General features: G+C 38.8%; 1 protein-coding gene across 5 annotated transcripts in view; it reads left to right on the forward strand.

Moving 5' to 3' along the window:
• The window catches only part of CCDC146 (coiled-coil domain containing 146), a 115,353-nt gene that overhangs the window by 57,466 nt on the left and 36,268 nt on the right, over positions 1-21,619 (forward strand). For all 5 annotated transcript variants that reach the window (XM_045494566.1, XM_045494561.1, XM_045494565.1 and 2 more), the window contains exons 3-4: positions 17,690-17,772; positions 20,936-21,145. In XM_045494566.1, coding sequence (XP_045350522.1) covers positions 17,690-17,772; positions 20,936-21,145 — 293 coding nt within the window. The remainder of the gene's footprint in view (positions 1-17,689; positions 17,773-20,935; positions 21,146-21,619) is intronic.

The raw sequence follows: 21,619 nt of genomic DNA on the forward strand, positions 1-21,619 counted from the left end.
TCTGAGTTTCCTTAATTCACAAAAATGACTGACAGAATAGGACTGTGGCCAAATCCCTGGAAAGCTTCTCACCAGCTGTGACCTTGGTCAAGTTTCTCAACCACCTCGAGTTTTGTTGCTGTTGTTGTTGTTAAAATAAAAGCTTTATTTTTTTTTTAATAAATTTTTAAAAATATATTTGTTAAAATTTGGATTATAATACTTATTTCATGAGGTAATTGTGAGGACTAAATGAGATAATATACATAAAACACATAACATATAGCAATCTTTCAATAAATAAATAAATAAATAAATGTATGTTAAGCATTATTTTTTTAAAGTTTTTATGTAAATTTCAGTTAGTTACCATACATGTAAAACTGGTTTCAGGTGTACAAAAGACTGATTCAACACTTCCATACAATACCCGGTTCTCATCACAACAAGTGCACTCTTTAATCCCCATCACTGGTGTACATTGGTGATATAGTGGTGAGCATAGCTGCCTTCCCATCACCTATTTAACCCATCCATCTCCACCCAACGCTCTCTGGTAACCATCAGTTTGTTCTCTATAGTTAAGGGTCCGTTTCTTGGTTTGCCTCTTTTTTTCCCCTTTTACTAGTTTGTTTTGTTTCTTAAATTCCACATATGAGTGAAATCACAGGGTATTTCTCTTTCTCTTCCTCTGTCTCATTCATTTCGGTTAGCGTACTACTCTTTAGCTCCATCCACATCATTTCAAATGGCAAGATATCATTCTTTTTGATGGCTGAGTGATATTCCACACAAGCATCTTTATCCATTCATCAGTCCATGGGCATTTGGGCTCTTTCCATAATTGGGCTATTGTTGATAATGCTGCTATGAACATTAGGATGCATGTACCCCTTTGAATTAGCATTTTTGTATCCTTTGGATAAATACCTAGTAGTTCAATTGCTGGATCACAGAGTAGTTCTATTTTGAACTTTTTGAGGAACATTCATACTGTTTTCCACAGTGGCTGCACCAGTTTGCATTCCCACCAACAGTGCATGAGGGTTCCTTCCTCTCTGCATCCTCACCAACACCTGTTGTTTCCTGTGTTGTTAATTTTCTCCATTCTGACAGATGTGAGGTGATATCCCATTGTAATTTTGATTTTCATTTCCCTGATGCTGAGTGATGTTGAGCATCTTTTCATGTGCCTGTTAGCCATCTGTATGTCTTCTTTTGAAAAATGTCTATTCATGTCTTTTGCCCATTTTTTAACTGGATTATTTGATTTTTGGGGTGTTAAGTTTGGCAAATTCTTTATAGATTTTGGATATTGACTCTTTATCAGATATGTCATTTACAAATATCTTCTCCCATTCCATCAATTGCCTTTTAGTTTTGTTGATTTTTTTCCTTCACTGTGCAGAAACTTTTTATGAAGTCACAATAGTTTATTTTTGCTTTTGTTTCCCAAGTATTACTTTCAATAAGAGATAAAAGAAGAATGATTAATTTGTACTTTGTGTATTAATTCACTTGGTAAATATTTATTGAATCAATTCATTTCAGGAATTGCTCATTTATTTAGTAAATATTTATTGAAAGACTACTATTTGCTAAGCAGTCACATGTGTTATTTCTTTCACTTACTCAAGTATTTGTGAGTTCCACATGGGGCAGACCTTGGAGATATAGTGATGGGAGAAATGGACCTGGTCCCTACCTTAATGGAACTTCCAGTCTTCCATCCTACCACAAGTCATAAATTATGCTATTTCTGAATAAATTCTTTTTGTCCTTATAAATCCCCTCTTGGAATCCCTAGTGTGCTGGTGCCTGACTTGCCTGGAAATAATTTTCTCATTTGACTGCATTACTGGATGTTCACTTCCTATTTGGCCCAAACTTCCACTAAAATGATAACTATTGGAGTAAGTTGTTTGGAATTTATTATCTGCACTTCCCTTACAAATTATAATTTTTTTTATCAAGTCCTAAAGTACAGGACCAAAGGGATAATTAACTGCAAGGATAATATTTGTAGATTTTTTAAAAATCCTCTATGTTAATTAAAAAGTAAATAACAACAACAAAAACAACAACAACAATAATAATAAAAGACTTTCCTGAATAAGAAAGCAAAATCTTGGGGAAAAAAAAAAGAGGCTTTGTTCTCTTTACCCTTTCTGCTGCTTCTTGACTTTCCACAGGGATAGCAGTCATTTTGTGACTATGAAGACAAGGAGGCAGGCACAGAGAAGCCTGGTTCCTTGATGAAGGTAACCTCAGCTAGCCTGAGGTAGCTGTACCAATCCTGGGTCTTATTATGAACTGAATGAATGAATGAAATAAAAAATACAAGTCCTTTATGTTAACTGAATGTTTCCTGTTTTTTTGGCCCCAACAAAATTTACTGACTGATACATTTTTTCACAGTGTCTTCATAATCTTTTTAGCTTATTTTTGTCCCATGGTGTTTTATTGAAATGAAAACACATTTCAACATCCAAATAATAAACTATTTCATTTTAAGTGAATTTTAAGTATCTCAATTAGTTAAAAAATTGTCAGATTCAAGTTTATTTGATAAAATTATCAGGAGTTGAAATGGAAAAACAGCAAAAAAAAAATCTCAAATTTTAAAGTGTTAAGTACTAAATCTCAGATAATGCAGTCAGACACCCTTGTGCTCTGGTAGTTACACGGATAGGCAAAAGAGACAGATACAACCCCAAGGAATATGACATTCCAAAAAGTTTGTGCAAGAGTTTTATAAATAGAGCCATTCTCTTAATCAATTGACTATTTTCTACCTTGAGATATAGATAGGTAGATAGATAGATCTCATATAAATATATAACATAAAATGTGTACAGAGCCCCAATCTCAAATGCCTATAAGGTCCATAAAAGTAACATAAATGTTTGGAACAGCCTAGGTATTAGTACATGGGCCATGCATTGCATGGGTGGGGCAAACTGTTCTTTTTTAAAAAGGGCAGCCTCTTTTAGTATCTCTGAAAGTCAGCCTGTGCTAAGTGCCAATTGATTGTTGCAATATTGGAATATGAATCCAGTGTCATCAAATCTAGTAATTTTTCAAGAAGCTGAAAATTCCATTTTTATATAAAATCTACCAATTTTTAAATGTTGCCAACTAATTCTCTAATTTTATTTTTAAATTGTGCATACTAAAAACATCTGCAGAGTGTATTTATACTATTGGCTACTAGTTTGCTCTTGTGAAATATGCTGTTATGATATGGATTAAGGTCTATCTGATATATATTTAAAGAGTAGGTAGCGTCTTACCTTCTTTTCCTGATATAGAAACCTGTAGAAATGAAAAAAAAAATCTGTAGAAATGGTTGCATATCCTTAAACTGTTACAAGCTATCAGAAATAATTGGAAATGTGGCATTTCCATGAAATGAGGCTATTTGTGTTTGCCAGAAGGCACATTAAAATATTTTGTAATAGTTGACTTAGTGAACTGGAAACAGCTGTGTTTGGCAAAATGTTTGTTACAATCTATTTTTCAACTTTTTTGTTTTTCATTTCTTTTTACTTTTCTTTGCTTGGTATCAAAATTGGTATCAAGTGAAGAAAGTTAAAGTTATACTTGGTGGTATTATATGGTTTTCTTTCCTTTGTCCAAAACGAAGACAAGCTAACAAACTGTCTCCGAATATCATAAAAACCAGATTTCTTGGAAAACTATGTTAATTTCTGAATATTCCACCCTTTTCTGAGGAAATTCCAGGATAATTTGTTATATAATTGCCATGGGTAATAGCTATCCATCTGTTACCATTCAATTACAGTATTTCAGAAAATTTATAAGGTGACTAAGTGGTTCACATTAGTACATAAACTAAGAAGATTCTTAGGATCTAACCTTATGTTTAAATGTAACACTTTATGATATCCATTTAGTTATTAAAAAATTCTATTATCTTGCCCTTTAAAGAGTTTTTGTTAGGATTCAAATATTCATGTATTAGATTTTCTGCTTTATTTATGCATTTGAATCTCTCTGGTACTTAAATTTGGCCCACTAATCTACTGAAGTTATTAATATCAACTATGGGCAGAGTGATCCATCCTCAGAGATAGAGCATGTTGAATTTAAGACTTGTCCTAGGTGGCAAGCTGTCAGGAGAAAATGTGTGACAAATGTTCTCTTCAAAGGTGCTCACTATTCCATTCCAACCTGTACACACGAAGGGTATGCCACATACAGTCAACCAATCCATAAATCTCCCACAGTCAATATCAGGTTTATGTCATCTTACCTTTACACACATGTGCACACACGCACACACACACACACACACACACACACACACACACAAACACCCTTCAGGCTGCTGGTATTCCTTCTAGACTTACTTCTTTATATTCTTGTGGTGATGCCCTTGATGATCATTTTAGCCCAATTCACACATGTATGTGGAGAGGGAAAGTTATATACTGAAATTTCCTTTTGTGGTATGTTCAACCCTTCAGGTCACACCCTCACTCTGCTAGATACTGATAGGTTCTTCAGACATGTACTATACAAGGTTCTTGGGGAACTAGAATGATCCCGGCCTTCAGAGAGCTTTTCATCTGGTGGACAGACATGTGAGAAAGACTTCAACGCTGACAAGATATGTATTCTAATTGAGGAATGTGTGAGATATAATGGCCTCACTTATTAAATATTTTTGTGCACTTCAGTGTCAGTTTATTCTAGATGCTCAGGATACATCAAGTGAACAAGGGGTCAAAGATATTCTGCCCTAACTTAAACATTTGTACAACACGTAAAAAGGCTGACACCAGAGTAATGAGGATTGGCCCCTATTTTCATGGTTAATAGTTTTAGTGGACAAAATTGAATGGCTTCTGCACACTAGCAACAAACAATTTAAAATTATATTGCAAAACAATTCCATTTACAATAGAACCAAAAAGAATAAAATACTTGGGGTAAATTTAATAAACATTAAATGGTTTGTCTAAATATCCTGCTATGATTTAAAGCCCCCTACCAGTGAATCAACAAGAGCAGAACTCACCTACGAGAGACTCATTTGAGACCTAAAGACACATGCAGATTGAAAGCAAGGGGATAGAGAAATATAATGCAAATGGATGTCAAAGGAAAGCTGGACCAGCAATACTTATATCAGATGAACTAGACTTTTTTGTTCTTGTATTGTTTTTATCCTGTTTTGGTATCAGGGTAATACTGGCCTCATTGAATGATTTTTTAATGTGTTCCCTCTCTTCCATTATTTGTAAGAATTTGATTGTCATTATTATTTTTTTTTAATGTTTGATAGAAGTCACCGATAAAACCATGTGGTCTTGGGCTTTTATGTGCTGGAAGATTTTTGATTCCTAATTGAACTTTCACTCTTGTTACTGGTCTAAGAAGCTTTCCTACTTGTTGGATTCAAGACTTATGTTTCAATCTTGGTAACCTGTGTGTTTTTGGAATTATCTGGGTTTTTTTTTCTAAGTTATTTGATTTCTTAGTATATAATTGTTTATAGTGATCTATTATCACACTATGTATTTCTGTGGTATCTGTTTTTTCTTCCATTTCTCACTTTGGCTTTTGAGTGTTCTCTCTTTCTTTCCTGGTTTATGTAGTTAAAGCATTGGCAATTTTGTTTATTTTTTTGGAAAAACTGGTCATTGCTTTCAATGTTATGTTATTATTTATTCTGGTCTCTATTTCATTTATTTGTGATATGTCTTTGTTATTTCCTTCCTCTACTAAATTTCAGCAAAGTTTCTTCTTTTTTTAGTTCCTGGTGGTATAATATTAAGTTGTTTATTTGAACTTTTTTTCTTAATACAAGCATTTATAGCATAAATTTCACTCTAACATTATGCTTTTTCTGCATCCCATAGATTTTGGAATATTGTGTTTTTCTTTTGTTTAGAGACATATTTTGATTTGCTCTTTGATTTCTTATTTGGACCATTGCTGGTGTAGTAGTGTGTTGTTTAATATTTACATGTTAAATATTTAATATTTACATTGTAGATTTTCCAGCTTTGTTTTATTGCTAATCTTTAGTTTTGTACCATTGTGGTTGGAAAATATACCTGGTATGATTTCAGTTTTCTCAAATTTGTAATATTTGTTATATTTCTTTTTATGTGATTTAACCAGGGGATTCTTCTGTGTGTACTTGAGGAGAATGTGTATTCTGTTTTTCTTGGATGAAATGTTTTATACATATCTTTTAGCACCATGTGTTCTAAAGTATGCTTCAAGTAAAAAATGTTCTTGTTGGGAAAAAAAAAGGAAAAAAACAAGAGTGGAACTCAAACAACCCCATATTCTGCTCCCAAGTTTCCATTTTATGGTATCAATGGGGAAATTCAAGCTGCAACTTTGGGTTTTTGTTCTTTTTTAAAGAACACTTCTGCAATCAACAGTGAAAGGCTTTATTGTCCATCACAATCTGCCCGCTAGAAAGGGAAGTGGAGGGTGCTGCTGGTGCCGGTGGCTTCCTGGATGCGTCTACACTAAATAAATTGTTACTTATGAATACTGGCAAGAGCACTGTGGGGCAGAAGCATCTTCAAAACAGGAAGGCGGGCACCAGAAGTCCCAAGTTTCTTTGTTGTGGGGAGAGGTTATGTCCCTTACCTGTAACCTTACGGTCCAGAGCTGGGGATCCCTGGCCTGCAGCCAGCTGACAGGGGTGGTGCTGTCAGCAGACCAGAGAAGGTCTGAAGGGTGGGTGACCACACCTACCCAGCAGCAGAGAGAGCAGCCAGGCCTGGGATCCAACTCACATTCGCAATGACAGACCCCTACGGCAGGGTCTGAGCAGCGGCTCTGGTCTGTGAACTACAAAGTGAGATGAACAATTGACCAGCTGTGGACATGACCTTCATACATTCACAAATTTTGTGTGAGAAATACCCTGGCTTTTGAGGGCCCCAGCTTTGTTTCGGGGTTCTCACTGCCTAAACCAACTCAAGATCTATAAAGGTGCACTAGAGGTGGGACCTCTGGATGTGAAAGACTGAAAGCTGATTGGTCAGAATCAGCCAGCAACACAATCCTTTCTGGGGTTCATGCCACCACTGCCCCCAATGCCTACTCCTCTGGTTCCTATTTTGTGACGTTCATCATTCACTGGTTTTAACCTGGCTCTTTTTCTTGACTCCAGTTATGTTCTGCCTCTCATGTCTCTGGCCCAGTTAGGTTCTTTGCTCTCAATCATTAGTTCACCCTTTGAAGCTCTTGAAGAGGCATCTGGGTTTTAATCTGGCTCATTTCCTGTCTCCCAGGTTCACAGCCACTCCAACCTGCTATCATTTCTCCTCATGATCTTTGGAAGAGAAGGGGAAAATTTTTAAACAAGGGAAAACTGTAATCGTAGTTTCAGGGGGACAAATGTGAGTGTTTTTTTTTTTTTTTTTTTTTTTTTTTTTTTTTTTTTTTTTTTTTTTTTTTTAAATTTTTTTTTTTTTTTTCAACGTTTATTTATTTTTGGGACAGAGAGAGACAGAGCATGAACGGGGGAGGGGCAGAGAGAGAGGGAGACACAGAATCAGAAACAGGCTCCAGGCTCTGAGCCATCAGCCCAGAGCCTGATGCGGGGCTCGAACTCACGGACCGCGAGATCGTGACCTGGCTGAAGTCGGACGCTTAACCGACTGCGCCACCCAGGCGCCCCAATGTGAGTGTTTTAAAGGAATGCCACCCTTCAGCATGTATGTGTTTAGGCCTGCTTTTTATTTATTTGGCTGCACATGTTATCTTAAAACTATTATAACTTAACTTTGAAGTCTTACATATAGCTAAGCAGTTGCAGTACTCATCCACAGTGTCCACTGCACTTAATGCCTTAACTCTTGGGAGGCCCTGTTTGCCACTTGTAGCCTCCCCCTCGCATTCCTATGATGGGCCACCAGAGGAGGAACAAGACAGCTGTGAGAGAACAGTCCCTGGCCTCTTTGCTCATCCTGTGCGCCCTGCCAGCCACACAGAAGGGAGGAGAGAAGCTGTGGGTGAGGCAGCTGGTTTTGTACAGAACATTCTCTGCTCTTTCCAGTCTATGTTCAGGCCAAGTTACCTTGCTCTGTTCCTCTTTTATGCCCACCTTCTCTAATGGGGAGGTTGGAATGGAAGGAAGTGAATGAACAAGAGTTCTTCCAACTGCATCATTTGTTTTAAGATAAGGTGAAATCAACAACAGTTTAGTGAACACTATCGAGCACTTACAAGATACCAAGCCATGTGCTAGGGCTCGAAGATGAATAAAGGGGTAGGGATTCCATCATCAAAGAGTACACAGCCTGGTGGGAAGAAACATGTTTAATCATTATTTCGTTAATAGTGTATAATGAGTACAATAGCAAATGCATCTAAAAAGACAGAAAAAGAATTCTGCCTGGCAGTGTCTCTGGTGGTGACCACTGAGATGTTTCAAAGGTAGAGTAAGAGCTCTCCAAGTGGACAAGAGAGAGAAGAAACTGAAGATAAGGGAATATAACATGCAAGGCATGGTATGGTTGGGAACTGTATTCTTTTTCTACTGCTCTCTTAACCAATTACCACAAACGCAGTGGCCTAAACAACACACGTTTATTATCTTCTAATTCTGTAGGTCAGAAGTCCAACACAGACCTCAGTGGACTAAAATCAAAGTTTAGGTGGGACCACATTCTTTTTGGGAGTCTCTACTAGAATTTCTGGTTCTTTTCCTTTTCTAGTTTCTTGAGGCTACACAGAGTCCTTGTCCTATGACCCCCTTCCTCTGGCAGGTCAAGTCCTTCTCACACTTCCAATCTTTCCTCCTCATTCCATTTCATCTCCCTAACCCAGCCAGGAAAGTTCCTCTAGTTTTAAGAACTTTTAAGGACTCCTGTGAGTAGCTGCAGCCTGGCCAGATAATCTATAATAACCTCCGTATCTCAGGGTCCACACTCTTAATCACATCTGCAAGATCCCTTTTGCCCTGTAAGGTAAAATATCTCTAGAAATGTCCCAGTGATCAGGATGTGCACATCTTTGGGGGCGAAGGGTAAAGACATCATTCTGCCATTCACAGGAGATGACCCAGAAGTGAAATGGTCACGGGAGATTTAGAAAGGGAGGAGATAGGTTTGGAGAGGGTGGCAACTGCCAGATAATGAAAGCCCTTGAACAGCATGTTAATGGACCTAGAGTTAATCCTGAAGGTGATGGGATCCTTTAAAGTGTTTAAAGCAAGGTGAAAACTGTGTTTTTAAATTGTGTTTTGCTGGCAGCATGGAGGACATATTCAAGGGAGAAAAGACTTGAAGTCAGAGGAAGTGGTTATCTATTGCCACATGCTCCGCAAAGAGTTACAGATTCTGTTTATTCTATAAAACTATCGGACAATATCTGGTTCAACAAAATCTATAGACAAAATGCCACATGATAATACATTTCTCTCTAAAAAAAAATGGTCACAATACCTGAATGTCGATATTGTGTTAAGGAAACAATTTCATGTATTCCAGGTGTTAGACAAAGAAGACATTTATTATTCTTTCACCATAACTCCCATAGTCTTAACAAGGCCCTTGAACAAATCAAGTTCTAACTAGACCAGTAACAGCCTGTAGACTCCCCTGTATGGGGACCATCAGCATGTAGGCGGTAGTTCACACTATGGGAATAAATAAGAGGCCCTGGGGAAAGTAAGTAATTTAAAAAGAGGAAAAAGATAAGGACCAAATCCTGGAGGACACCAGCTTTGAAAGGGAGGACTGGAGAAGAACACAGAAGAGTAAGAGAACCATGAGATGATATAGTACAGTAACTGGAAGAGGAGAGAGTTCCAGGAATGATAAGTCAATAGTAATAAATGGCATAAAATCATCAAGTAACCTAAGGACAGAGGAATGTCATTTGAATACAATAATTAAGAGGTCATTGGGGCTCCATTTCCAACTAATATGGAGTAACAGGAACCAGATATACCCTCCTACCTTAAACAACTAAGATCAAATCAAATTAGATGAAATGATGGTTTTCAGACTTTGGACAACAAATAGCACAGGACAGTAATCTCTCAGGGGAGGGGGTAGGTAAATAAATTAAGAACTATCATCGCCCCATCTCACTACTCAGTGTTTCCAAGTAATGATAGCTTAGGGAGGGGGACCCCAAGCAGAACTAAGTGATCCTGCTGATTTGTGGAGACAGAGTTTGGGATTCATGGAGGCCAAGTTGGCTAAAATACATAGGTGAGGAGAGGGCAGAGTTTCACAGAGAGGAAGCTCCAGAGAACTGCAGAGGAATATTGGTCAGTGCGTGCTTGTAAGGATACTGCTGAGGCTGGAGAAAGAACTCCCAGAGAGGAAGGTGTTGAACCACACCTGGAACTCACATAGAGCCAAATCAGGACAGAAAGACCTCCTGACATACGGGCACTGATTCGGTAGTGGGGCCAAATTAGCCTTAAACAAAAGATCATTCTGAACTTCCTTAACAAAGATTACAAGTAAGCCTTGAAAGGATCAAACTGTTTCCAAGTAACTCAACTGTGACTCACAATGCCCAAAAATATTTAAAGGAATATAAAAAAAATCCATTTCCCAAAAGCGTAAAATTCACAATGTCCGGCACGCAAAGAAGCAGGAAAATATGACCTATACTGACAGGAAAAATCAAACAATGGAGTAGACACGGAAATAGAATTAATTGACAAGGACACCAGAACAGATATTATACATATTTTAATATTGGGTAAAAGGTGGAAGGAAGCATAAACATAATGAGAGAAGAGAAAGTTATACAAAGACTTGAATTAAACTTCTAAAGATGAAACACATAGTATCTGACATGAAAAATTCACTGGATGGGATTAATAGCAGATTGGACACTAAAGAAAAAAAGATTGGTAGGTTTTGGTAACAATCAACACTATTCAAAATGAAACAAAGAAAAAGGAGTATAAGATAAAAAAGAGAACATCAGTGATCTGTGGACATCAAGTGGCCAAATATATGAATAATTAATCACAGAAAGAAGGAGAGGGGGACAGAAAAAATATTTGAAAAACCAACATCTAAAATTTTTCTAAATTTCATGAAAACTATAAGCTCACAGATCCAAAATTGTGAACAAATCTCAGGCCAAACAAAACCACATCAAGATATATCATAAACAAATTACTGGAAAACAGTGGTTAAGAGAAAAATATCAAAATCTGCCAGAGAAATTAGTCATACATCCATTTATTAGTTTGGTTAAGTGCTGGCAAGCCGGTGACTACAACTCCCTGAGTGCCCGGAAGGTAAGGGGGTGGAGACACAGAACAGAGACTCCTCTCCTGAAGAAAGCTGAAGTGAGAGTGAAAGAGAGAGAGAGAAAGGAGCACAGCATCCAGCGTAGATTTTGTGTTGTTAGGGGTTTTGTGTGTGTGTGTTTTGTGGTTTTTTGTTTTTTTTTAGAGACAGAGAGAGCGGGGAGAGAGGCAGACGGGGAGAGGGAAGGCAAGAGAGAGAGACAAAGAGAGCATCTTAAGGAGGTTCCATGCTCGGTCCAGAGCCCTATGTGAAGCTCGATCCCAGAACCCTGGGATTCATGATCTGAGCCGAAATCAAGAGTCTGAGGCTCAACTGACTGAACTACCCTGGCACCCCTGTGTTGTTTGTTTTTTAAATGAGAAAGACATTCATAGGTTGAGGATAATGTCAATAATTATAATAATAAAATTACTGCCATTGATTAAGCCCTTGGTCCTAGATACTACACCAAATACCTCATATGTAATTATTAATGTAGTTTTCACTATGGATTTATGAAATGGGGACTACTTCTGTCTTCTTGTCTTTCACAAACTATAAAAACTGAAGCACAGCTTGATTAAATATTACTCCAAGTTACAAGGTCAAAAAGTAATAGAGCTGAACAAAACAAAGACAGAAAAAAAAAAGAGACAAACAAAAACACAGACTCAAATAAGAGAACTGATAGTTACCAGAGGGAACCAAGGGAATGGGGGAAATAAATGACGGAATAAGAACACTAATGATGAACACTGAGTAATATTTAGGATTGCTGAGTTGTTATATTGTACACCTGAATATAATAGAACTTATACTGGAATTTAATTATACTGGAATTAAAAAAAAGTGGTAGAGCTGGAATTCAAATCAAAGTCCACTTGTGATGTACTTGACTACAATACTACGCTGAGCCAGTTAAGAGGGAGAAATAGAGATTATAAAGGAGAGGGAGGTATAACTGTTGCTTTAATGCCTAGGAAGAAATAGGAGAGTATATATTTGAAAACACAGATGGATAGGCTTGCCTTAACCAAGAGGAAAGGAAGACTTCATTTTTGAAATTTGGGGGAAGAAGTTAAGGGTGGCTGTGGCTATAAATAAATAGATCTTTTGGTGTAGATGAGTTCAGGTGGCCTAATTTTGTTTGGTGAATGAGTTACCTATAAGGGAAAGCTGACGCTTGATATAACAACCAAGGCGGAAAGTCAAACAAAAGGAGTAAGGAAGCATTGTTGAGAGCTCAACTGCATTTGGAAACTGCTTCAAATGGCTAGATTGTTTATTTCTAGTAGAGAAAGGGAGTAGGTGAGTGGCAGATAAGGATCCTAAGGATATTTATGCTTTCAAGTTTATGCTACCCCGACAAAGCCAACTATTCATGAGGATAAGATCAAACCAATAAATAGGTAATGTCAAAGAGGCAACAAGAATAGAGTAGGTTAAAAACCATGGTCACTGTGGTTGCCCTGTAGACGCCCACACAAACACCTAATTGTTTCCTCATGCTGACCCCCTTCCAGATCAGTTCACTTGGTGAAAGTTCTTACTTTCCTTGGAATGTCTTAGAATTTCCATTTTTGAAATTTTTTCCATATCATTACATGCTATCCATGAATCATGAACTCTTGTTAAACTTTCAGCTCTAGAGTAAATGTTTCCTTCCAGTCTCAATTACCAACAAGGCAATTCAGTAACACAAGTACCTATTGTGCAATCATATTTATGAACTTAATGACATACTATCTAACCTTTCCTTATGTATACTCTTTGACAATTTGAATTGGGTCTTATGCACTATTTCTTAGATCCTGCATTTTTAAAACATGACAAACTTGTTTTCTGTGCCCATTTGTATCATGCAGTGTGAAAATGCAACCATTTTTTCCATGTTTATAAGTGAAACATTTTATCTATTAGAATTAAGTCTCAAGTTTCCAACCAGAGATAGACCTGCTTAAGGAGACAGCTTACAATTTCACAGAAAGTCACTGTTTGATGAGTATTACATCTAGATTATGAATTTTACTTTTAAGGAGGCTAAAATCCATTCTTTACAGTTTGGTCTTTTTCTTTTTAAGACAGATTTGTTTTTAGGAGAGTAGACCAAATAAAAGATAGCTTATCAATCCTCTTTCTAAACGTCTATGACTTAACTTTTTCCAATTTATATAGAAACTATAAAAACATATCAGATGTTTTGCCCTGCCAGCTTTCTTGACAGATTTGTAGGCATCAAAGGCAGTATGGCTTCTGGAGTGTTGGAAACAAGTAGGAAAGGAAACCTCTCTAGCCGTCCTGCTTTTTCTGTGGCCATAAAACCCACCAACACGCACCCCTGGCCACCTACCACCAGGCTTCCATTAACTGGTATTTTAGAAGAGACTTAACTTAGGGAAAACACAGCTGAGTTTTCACTACCTTTGACCTAGAATCTGTCTGCATATGCCAGTTGGATCTGATCATGGCACACTTTAGTTTGAAATTTTGCTCTGAATCTCTGTTGTTTACAGCAATAGTTTTCAAGCATGTTTTAATAACCTCTTATTATTAAAAGCAATACATATGTGTTGGAGAAAATTAGAAGATACAGATAAGCAAACATACATAAGACAAAAACCATACATTCTTACTGACCAAAGAACATCATTTAACATATTAGTTCTTATTCTTCTACCTTATTGATATTTGCTATCTGATGAACTATCATTACAGTCTCCTTTAATTCTTTAAATGTGGTTTCCTTTCATTGTTGGGACATATTTATAATAGCTGCTTTGAAGTCTTGGTTAAGTCCAAAACCTGCTACCCACCTAAAGAGTTTTTGCCGTTTTTCCCCCTATTTCTTTGAAGGGCTCATAATTTTTTGTTGATAATTGGACATTTTAGATAATATATTGTAACAACTCTGGTTTCTGAATCTTCCCAGGCTTCTTGTTGTTGCTGTTACGTTTTTGTTAGCATTGTTCATTTGCTTATTTGTTTAGTGACTTGGCTGGACTAATTCTGTGAAGTGTATCTCCCCGGAAGTGTGCAGTCTCTGATGTCTCTGATGTAGGTATTCTTGCCTTTCTATTTTTAACCTTGCCCCACCCACCTGAATAGGTCTTTAACAATAGGAAGGTGGGGGAGATGGGCTCTTTACTGGCTGCCAAGCCTGCCTGGAATAGTTCTTCCACAACATGGACCTCAGGGCAATGGAGGCAGTTCATGGTTGATGTGCCACAGTCTCCCACCGTTCTTACTGAGTTTCAGATTTTATTAAATACATACATCTAAAGTTTTTGCATGCCCTTAGGTCAGTTTCCAGGGACTTTAAATGGCTGTGTTAGATAATTCTGGTGAGTTTAATTAATGTTTCTTTGAGGTAGAAGATTCATCAAGCTCTTCAAGTGACCATTCTGGAAGTTACATCCCCTGGAAGTGGTCTGTAATTTGTAATTTTACTTATTTGCTTTAACTTACAATGTCAAGGAAATGATCCCAAAATACCAAATGCAGTTATTTACTAACAATAAAACTACTGAGCATAGTGTAAGTGTTATATAGTTTCTTTTGTGTCTATCTTCTCAAACTGTGAGCTACTTTAGGACAGGACCCATGTCATATTTACTTCTGCTTCCATCATGCAGGACCATGGGTGAGACAAAAAATCTTTTCAGCTTGAAAACAAAACTATAAATACTCTATTTGTTTCTAAACAAAGGAGTCCATAATTACCAATGGCTTACCTAGTTGACTAATTACAAGACTGGTCTCCACATGGTCTTCATATCACACACATACACATGCAAACACACATTCACGCACTTAACCTTTTCATAACTTTTTCCCCAGTAATTTTTCTCCTTTAAGAGTGCCCTGATGCAAAGTTGTTTTTTTTTTTTTTAACATATTAGACCTTGAAGGCACAGTGCCTATGTCCTATACTGTTTTTAGGAACCAATGAAAATGCTTGCGATCTGAAGTAAATTACATATTAGCTCAAAAATACAGAAAGAAAACTGAAAAACCAGAATGTGTTTAATTAAATATCTATAAAATGTAACATTAGGTCAACCTACCAACAGCAACTCAACACTTAAAAAGTTACATGTAAATTATATTTAAGGCGGCATATAAATACATTTTAAGATATTTGATATAGCAAGAAGTAGAACCTTCTCACAGGGCTTAAAAATCTTGTTTACCCAGGATGGAGCTTCCTCAGAAAGTTAAAAATGGAACCACCCTGGATCCAGCAATTGCACTATTAGGTATTTACCTAAAGGATACAAAATTACAAATTCAAAGAGACACATGCACCCCGATGTTTACAGCAGCCCTATGGACAATAGCCAAATTATGCAAAGAGCCTAAATGTCCATCAACTGGTGAATGGATAAAGGAGATATGATGTATATATACACACACGTACATACCGTGGAATGTTACTCAGCCATAAAAAATGAAATCTTGCCATTTGCACCAATGTGGAAGGAGCTAGAAAGTATTATGCTAAGCAAAATAAGTCAGTCAGAGAAAGACAAATACCATATGATTTCATTCATATGTGGAATTTAAGAAACAAAGCAAATGAACAAAGGGAAAAGAGAGATAGGAAAACCAAGAAACAGACTCTCAACTACAGAGAACAAACTGATGGTCACCAGAGGGGGATAAGTTTGAAAGGTGATGGGGATTAAGAAGGGCACTTGTGTTGAGCACAGGGTGTTGTATGGAAGTGTTGACTCACTAAATTGTACACCTGAAATTAATATTACACTGTATGTTAACTAACTAGAATTTAAATAAAAACTTAAAAAAATCTTGTTTACATATCTACCCATATACAGAAAATGAGGGTTGTGAGGATTGGAACCCAGGTCTGGTACCAGCTTGTAGGTGACTCTCAAAAGATCCCAAACACTTTCACAAAAGGGTTTCGTAGTGGATTTAACACTGTTTTTTCTACCCTGATTTGGGTAGAGAGACCATGAAACCTTACTGTGGAGACTCAGACCATCACATTTTATCAGCCACACTCATTCACTCATGCAGCACATGTTTGCCAAGTACCTGCACCAGGTCTGGGGTTCTGCTGGCTTGAGGATACGGTGAAGAACAGAGTAGCCCAGGTCCTTTCTTCATGGTGCTTATACATGAGTTGGGGAGTAACATTTCTTTAGTCACATTTCTTTATTACTGCAGATTGTAATATGGCATCTGTTATTAAGTACAGCATTCTTTCGAGGTGAGTGGTGTGTGTATCTATCTTAATTTAGAAGTCAGAGAAGGCCTGATTACAAATTGATATTTAAGCTGAGGTGTGAAGAAAGAACAGGGGTGAAGTCAAGGAAAAGTGAGGAATTCTATTCCACTTGAGTTCTGAACACCCAGCATAGCAAAACCTTGTTTGATTTTTTAAAAGCTCTCCCTGAAAGTAGACAGACAAGGGCCTTGAGTGGACACAGGGAAGGCTAGGGGGACAGTGGAGGTTTCGTTATTGTGGGATGTCACTTAGACTAGCCAGGGATGTCACAGAGAAAGGAGAGGGAAACAGATGGATTCAGGAGATATTTTGGAGGTAAGAACCACAGGGCATTGATGAACACAAATCTTTCCTTTAGCTCCATTTTTTGATACTATGTCAGTAGCAGCTCAGGTAAAGTCAAACCTAACACAAATGCTCACTGCATTATGGTAAAACTTCAGTGTTTTGTGTCGCACTGTGATGTCTATTACTACTTATCATCTAGTTCTGAGAGTAAAAGTTCTTTTACCCAAAATGAAAAAGAAACAAATAATAGCACTTTACGTACCAAACAAACTCTCATGTTTCTTTGACAGTAGAGGCAGAGAGATTGTGGTATAGGGGAGTGGTCGTGGATTTTTAGAGCTGGACCACTTGGGTTTACATCCTGACACACCGCCTTTAACTAGCTCTGTAACTTTGACACAAATCACTTAACTTTCCAAACCTTAGTTTAAAATGGCGATTCATCCCTACTTCACAAAACATCTTTGAAATAACTGAAATATAACACTCGCTTGTAATAGATGCTCAGCTATTACTAATAAATAATTTATTAGTTCTCTCAACTCACAAATTGTTGTAAGTTTTTAACTTAACATCTATACTATTCAGGCTGTTTGCTAAAACTAGAAATATGTTTTCTTAGAATTGGAAGAACTTAACTCAATTCCTTCCCTCAATTTACAGATGGAGAAATCATAGTCTAGAGAGGTAAGAGCCTTGCTCAGGAACGTAGAGCTTACTGGAGGCAGAATAGAACTAGAATTATTTTCTCCAAACACCCAGCATTTTTGTAATATACCATCCTGTCTGGTGTGTTTCCTCTCTAATGTTGACTGGAAAGATCTTATAAGATATCCATATATCCATTTTATCTCTGCTTTAAGCATAAGGAGTGTGATGTCTAATTGTGGTCTTGTGTTCTCTTTGTTAGTTACATGCTATGGGAAAACTTCCTGGAACCAGAATGGCAGAGTTAAAAGCGAAGTACACCTTGCTACATGATACCGTGATAAGGTATGCTATTTGCGGACGTGGAGACATCTTTTATCATATTTACATTTCTTTTTTTGTGATGGGATCTATCTTGTTTTTTATTCTCCCAAAAGCAGGCCTTGAGGCAAAGATTTGAGTTCAAGTAGTTTGAGAAGTGATACCGGAAATTATCGTGGGAGAATGGGGAAGTGAGATGGGGAAGAGAGGAATCCAGCCAGGGTGTGTTAATGTGCAGGTTAACACTGTGGCCAACTGGTGCTCAGTCTCACTGAGGACCCTCTGAGTGTGTAGAACACACCTCGGAACTCTCCCACCAAAGGGTAAGGAAACTGGGATATTTGTCCACTAATTTCTATCCATCGTTGATCAAAGGTTACTCCTAGGGAGAGGAGCCCCCCGCACTTCTAGCATGCCTTTTGAGAAGCCAAGTAAGTTGCTATGGCTAGACAAAGCTCTCAGGCAGAAGCACACAGGTCTGTCAGGATGTACGGTAACTGTCCACCAAAGCTACAGGTGACCCCATAGTGGGCCAAGGGGATTTGGTGGGGCACTGACATTATCTACTACAGGACACTCCTACAGCGTTCCGTGCTCCCCACCTCCCTTCACGCACTAGCACAACCCCAGGCTACATCTGCTGAGGCTTCAGTTTTCTCACCTCTTCCTTCTACCCTAGGCTACTCTCCTAATCTTGGTCACAATCAACAGCATGTAAGAATATGCTTCCACAGGACAATTCCACAAAGTTTCCTAAGCACCTGCTATCAGCCAGTGGGAATCAAGAGGGAAGGAGAGTGAAGAAAGAAGGGAAATCCTGTTCTGCTGCTACTCCTTACTACTCCCCAGCCTCGTTCTTCCTTTTCTCCATAACCTCCTGCCTCATAACCTGGCATAGGGTCTTCATCAAAAGCCAAGGAGAGGCAGCAATGGATAGAAACTCCCTCCTGTCATTCCCCATCCATCCTGTCCCCCAATCTGCAAACATTAGCTCTACTTCTTTTCCTGCCCAAAGTCATTTGACTACTTTCAGGAAGGGAGCATGAGGGAAAAGTGAAGCAGCAGGAGAAGAGCAGAGCTCCGTCTCTATGCACCCTTCACTTTCACTCCATCCAGGTTCCTAACAACCCCCCAGCTCTGGCTTCTCCTCCTCCTCCTCCTCCTCTGTGCCAGCCTCAAGCTAACTCTTCACCCTTATCCCGTCATTTCCCACAATTGGCCCCAACTGGCAGTGTAGACACATAATTCTCAAGATACACGAACTTGGAGGATTTAGATGGAAAGTCTGGGTAATCTTTTTCAACATACTTCACACTGCTTAAGTGGGGGGGGGGGGATCCATGCAGCTCTCAGAACATCCCTTCAAGACTCTTTGCCAATACGAGTCCTACAGCAACACTTCTCACCCTCCAGATAGCTCTAGTCTAGAGCCCAGCCCAGAGAGCCTTGTGGGGTGCTGATTCAGCTTCCTCCTTGCCCGGGCCCCAGTGACAGACGGCCATGTAGGACCAAGACTATGGCCTTGGTTATTTCTTCCTAGTTCCAGGTTGTGTTGCAAAACCATTACTTCCCTTCTGCTACCCACATTTTACCTCCTCTTGACCCTTTAGTTCCCTCTCTTGTGATTACAAACACCCACCACCCTCTCCCACTCCTCCCGCCTGGGGGGCGAGAAAAGCACGAAGACGCCAACTCTCCACTCTTGCTGCTGGGGCTGTGACAGGGCATATAAAGCCTGGAAATGCTGAACTGAAGCTGAATGAATTTTGCATAGGAACCACGTTATAAAAGTTGTTCAGTTCTCTTATGCTGGCGCATAGTCTAAGTCCATGTAGGCGAATTACCATTTGTGTTCTGGCTGGAACCCTAACCACCTTGTCCACTTTCTTTCTGGGGGAAATCAGGCACCGTGGCACAAGCCAACAACCATTCACAATTCCACGGTTGAAGATCAGGCCACTTTGGATTTACCAAGTATATTAACATGCAAGGAAACCAAATTGTAAGAAAAAACTCCAACTTCTGTTAACAGAAATCATATGTGTTACCACCATAGCTGTGTTGGTATTTGGCACCTAACATAGTGCCTGGGGCATAGTATGTCCCAGTAAATGTCTCACTGGATGTTATTGAGCAAATGACATATTAACACTAGGGGAAATGGGTGGAGCAGACAACTTCAGTTGAGACAGCCTTTGTCAAGTCATTGGGCATCTCTGCAAAAGAGGAGAAACCTGAAGATTTCTCCCGGCAAGGGTCCTTGCTGGGGTGTTCACCAAAGAGGCGTGCTGACTTTAAAACCGGAAATGGCACCAGCCCTGTCTTGCTTCCAAACAGGAGAGGTAGCTAATGTGAGGCAGTTGGGTTTTTGGGAAACGTGAATCAAGTCTGCTGGTAAGGCTACAGCTGGGGCTAGCTTGCAGCACAGATGAATGAGTTTTAGAAGCTTTCACCAAGTCCAGTTTCTGTGTCCATTCAAATCTGCTTCTTGCCAGATATTTAACCTTTTTTCCTATATAGCAACAAGACCTAGATAGGGGATCCCCCTCAACTGTGACATTTAAATCTGGCTCTAGCCAGACATTGAAGATAGGATCAGAAACCTGTAAGGGAGTTTATGTCCATAATTTTATAGGAAAATTTTTCTTCCCAGTTTCTTAGTAAAGTGTCATTAGAAAACTTTATTGTTTCTTAGTTCATTAAGGAGGAAAAAATTTCCCTACAGTCAGGTCAGGAGAATTCAAGAATTAGAGCCAGCATTGCTGAGGCAGTTAAAGGGAGGACCCACTCTCTTGTTATCAACCCCACCCCCACCCCCTGCCAGTCTGGGAAGTCATGATTGTTCTTCAAAGCCCAATAAAAATACCATATTCCCATCCAACTCAGTGTTTTCTCTGTCTCTCCCACCATTTTGATCTACACAATAGTGGTAGTACTTGTCAGCTGGTACTCCAGCTTCCTATTCCATCTGTTCCCCTTCCTAGATTGTGAGTTCCATTCACCTCTAGTACCTACTGTAATACTTGGCACAAACTTATCACTGAATTGAATTGTACAGAGGAACGGAAGGAACCAGGAGCTGTGTGGACACGCTCCCTCCTCTCCTTGCTAGATCTCTACAGGAGTTCCTATGGATGTTAAAAGTACACCTTTCTCATTATTTCAATCTCTGTTTCATGGCTCCCAGCACACAGGAGTCAGAGGTCCAGCTGCTCCAGGATGCCAAACGTTTCACCAAGCAAATACAACAGCAGCAATTTCACCTGCAGCAAGCTGATAATTTTCCTGAGGCATTCACCACTGAGGTCTCTAAAATGAGAGAACAACTTCTCAAGTATCAAAATGAATATAATGCAGTGAAGGAAAGAGAGTTCCATAATCAGTACAGATTAAATAGGTAAGTGCACAATTCTCTCAAGCACACTGAAGACACGCTTGAGGAAAGCTCTTTCCACATAAATAAAATGATAAAAATTAAACTAAATTATGAAGGAACTTTAGGCACACTGAGTGTAAGATGGCAATGTTAAGATGATTACAAGCCTAACTCTTTCCTTGATTGCCTAGAACGGGCCATCCCTGAACAAGAAGGTAACACAACGTATAGAAAAAGGCTCAAGTGACAGGGAGACGTGTTCATGGAGGAGATCTCTACTGTGTTTTCTTGTGTCCGGAAAGTCATAAGCTTTGGAAGTTGCAGCCAAAGAGCACACTACATGGAACAAAGACCTGGCACACACTCTCGCCCTCTCTGGCCCTGATGGTAGCCCAGTATCATTTCGGCAGGACCAGACCACACGGCTGCACGGCGGATGCCCCACATGTACTTTGCAGACAAACCTGTGTGAGCTGAGGGTTACATCTAGCTCAC

This window comes from Leopardus geoffroyi, chromosome A2 (assembly GCF_018350155.1).
Source record: "Leopardus geoffroyi isolate Oge1 chromosome A2, O.geoffroyi_Oge1_pat1.0, whole genome shotgun sequence".
Classification (NCBI taxonomy): Eukaryota; Metazoa; Chordata; class Mammalia; order Carnivora; family Felidae; genus Leopardus; species Leopardus geoffroyi.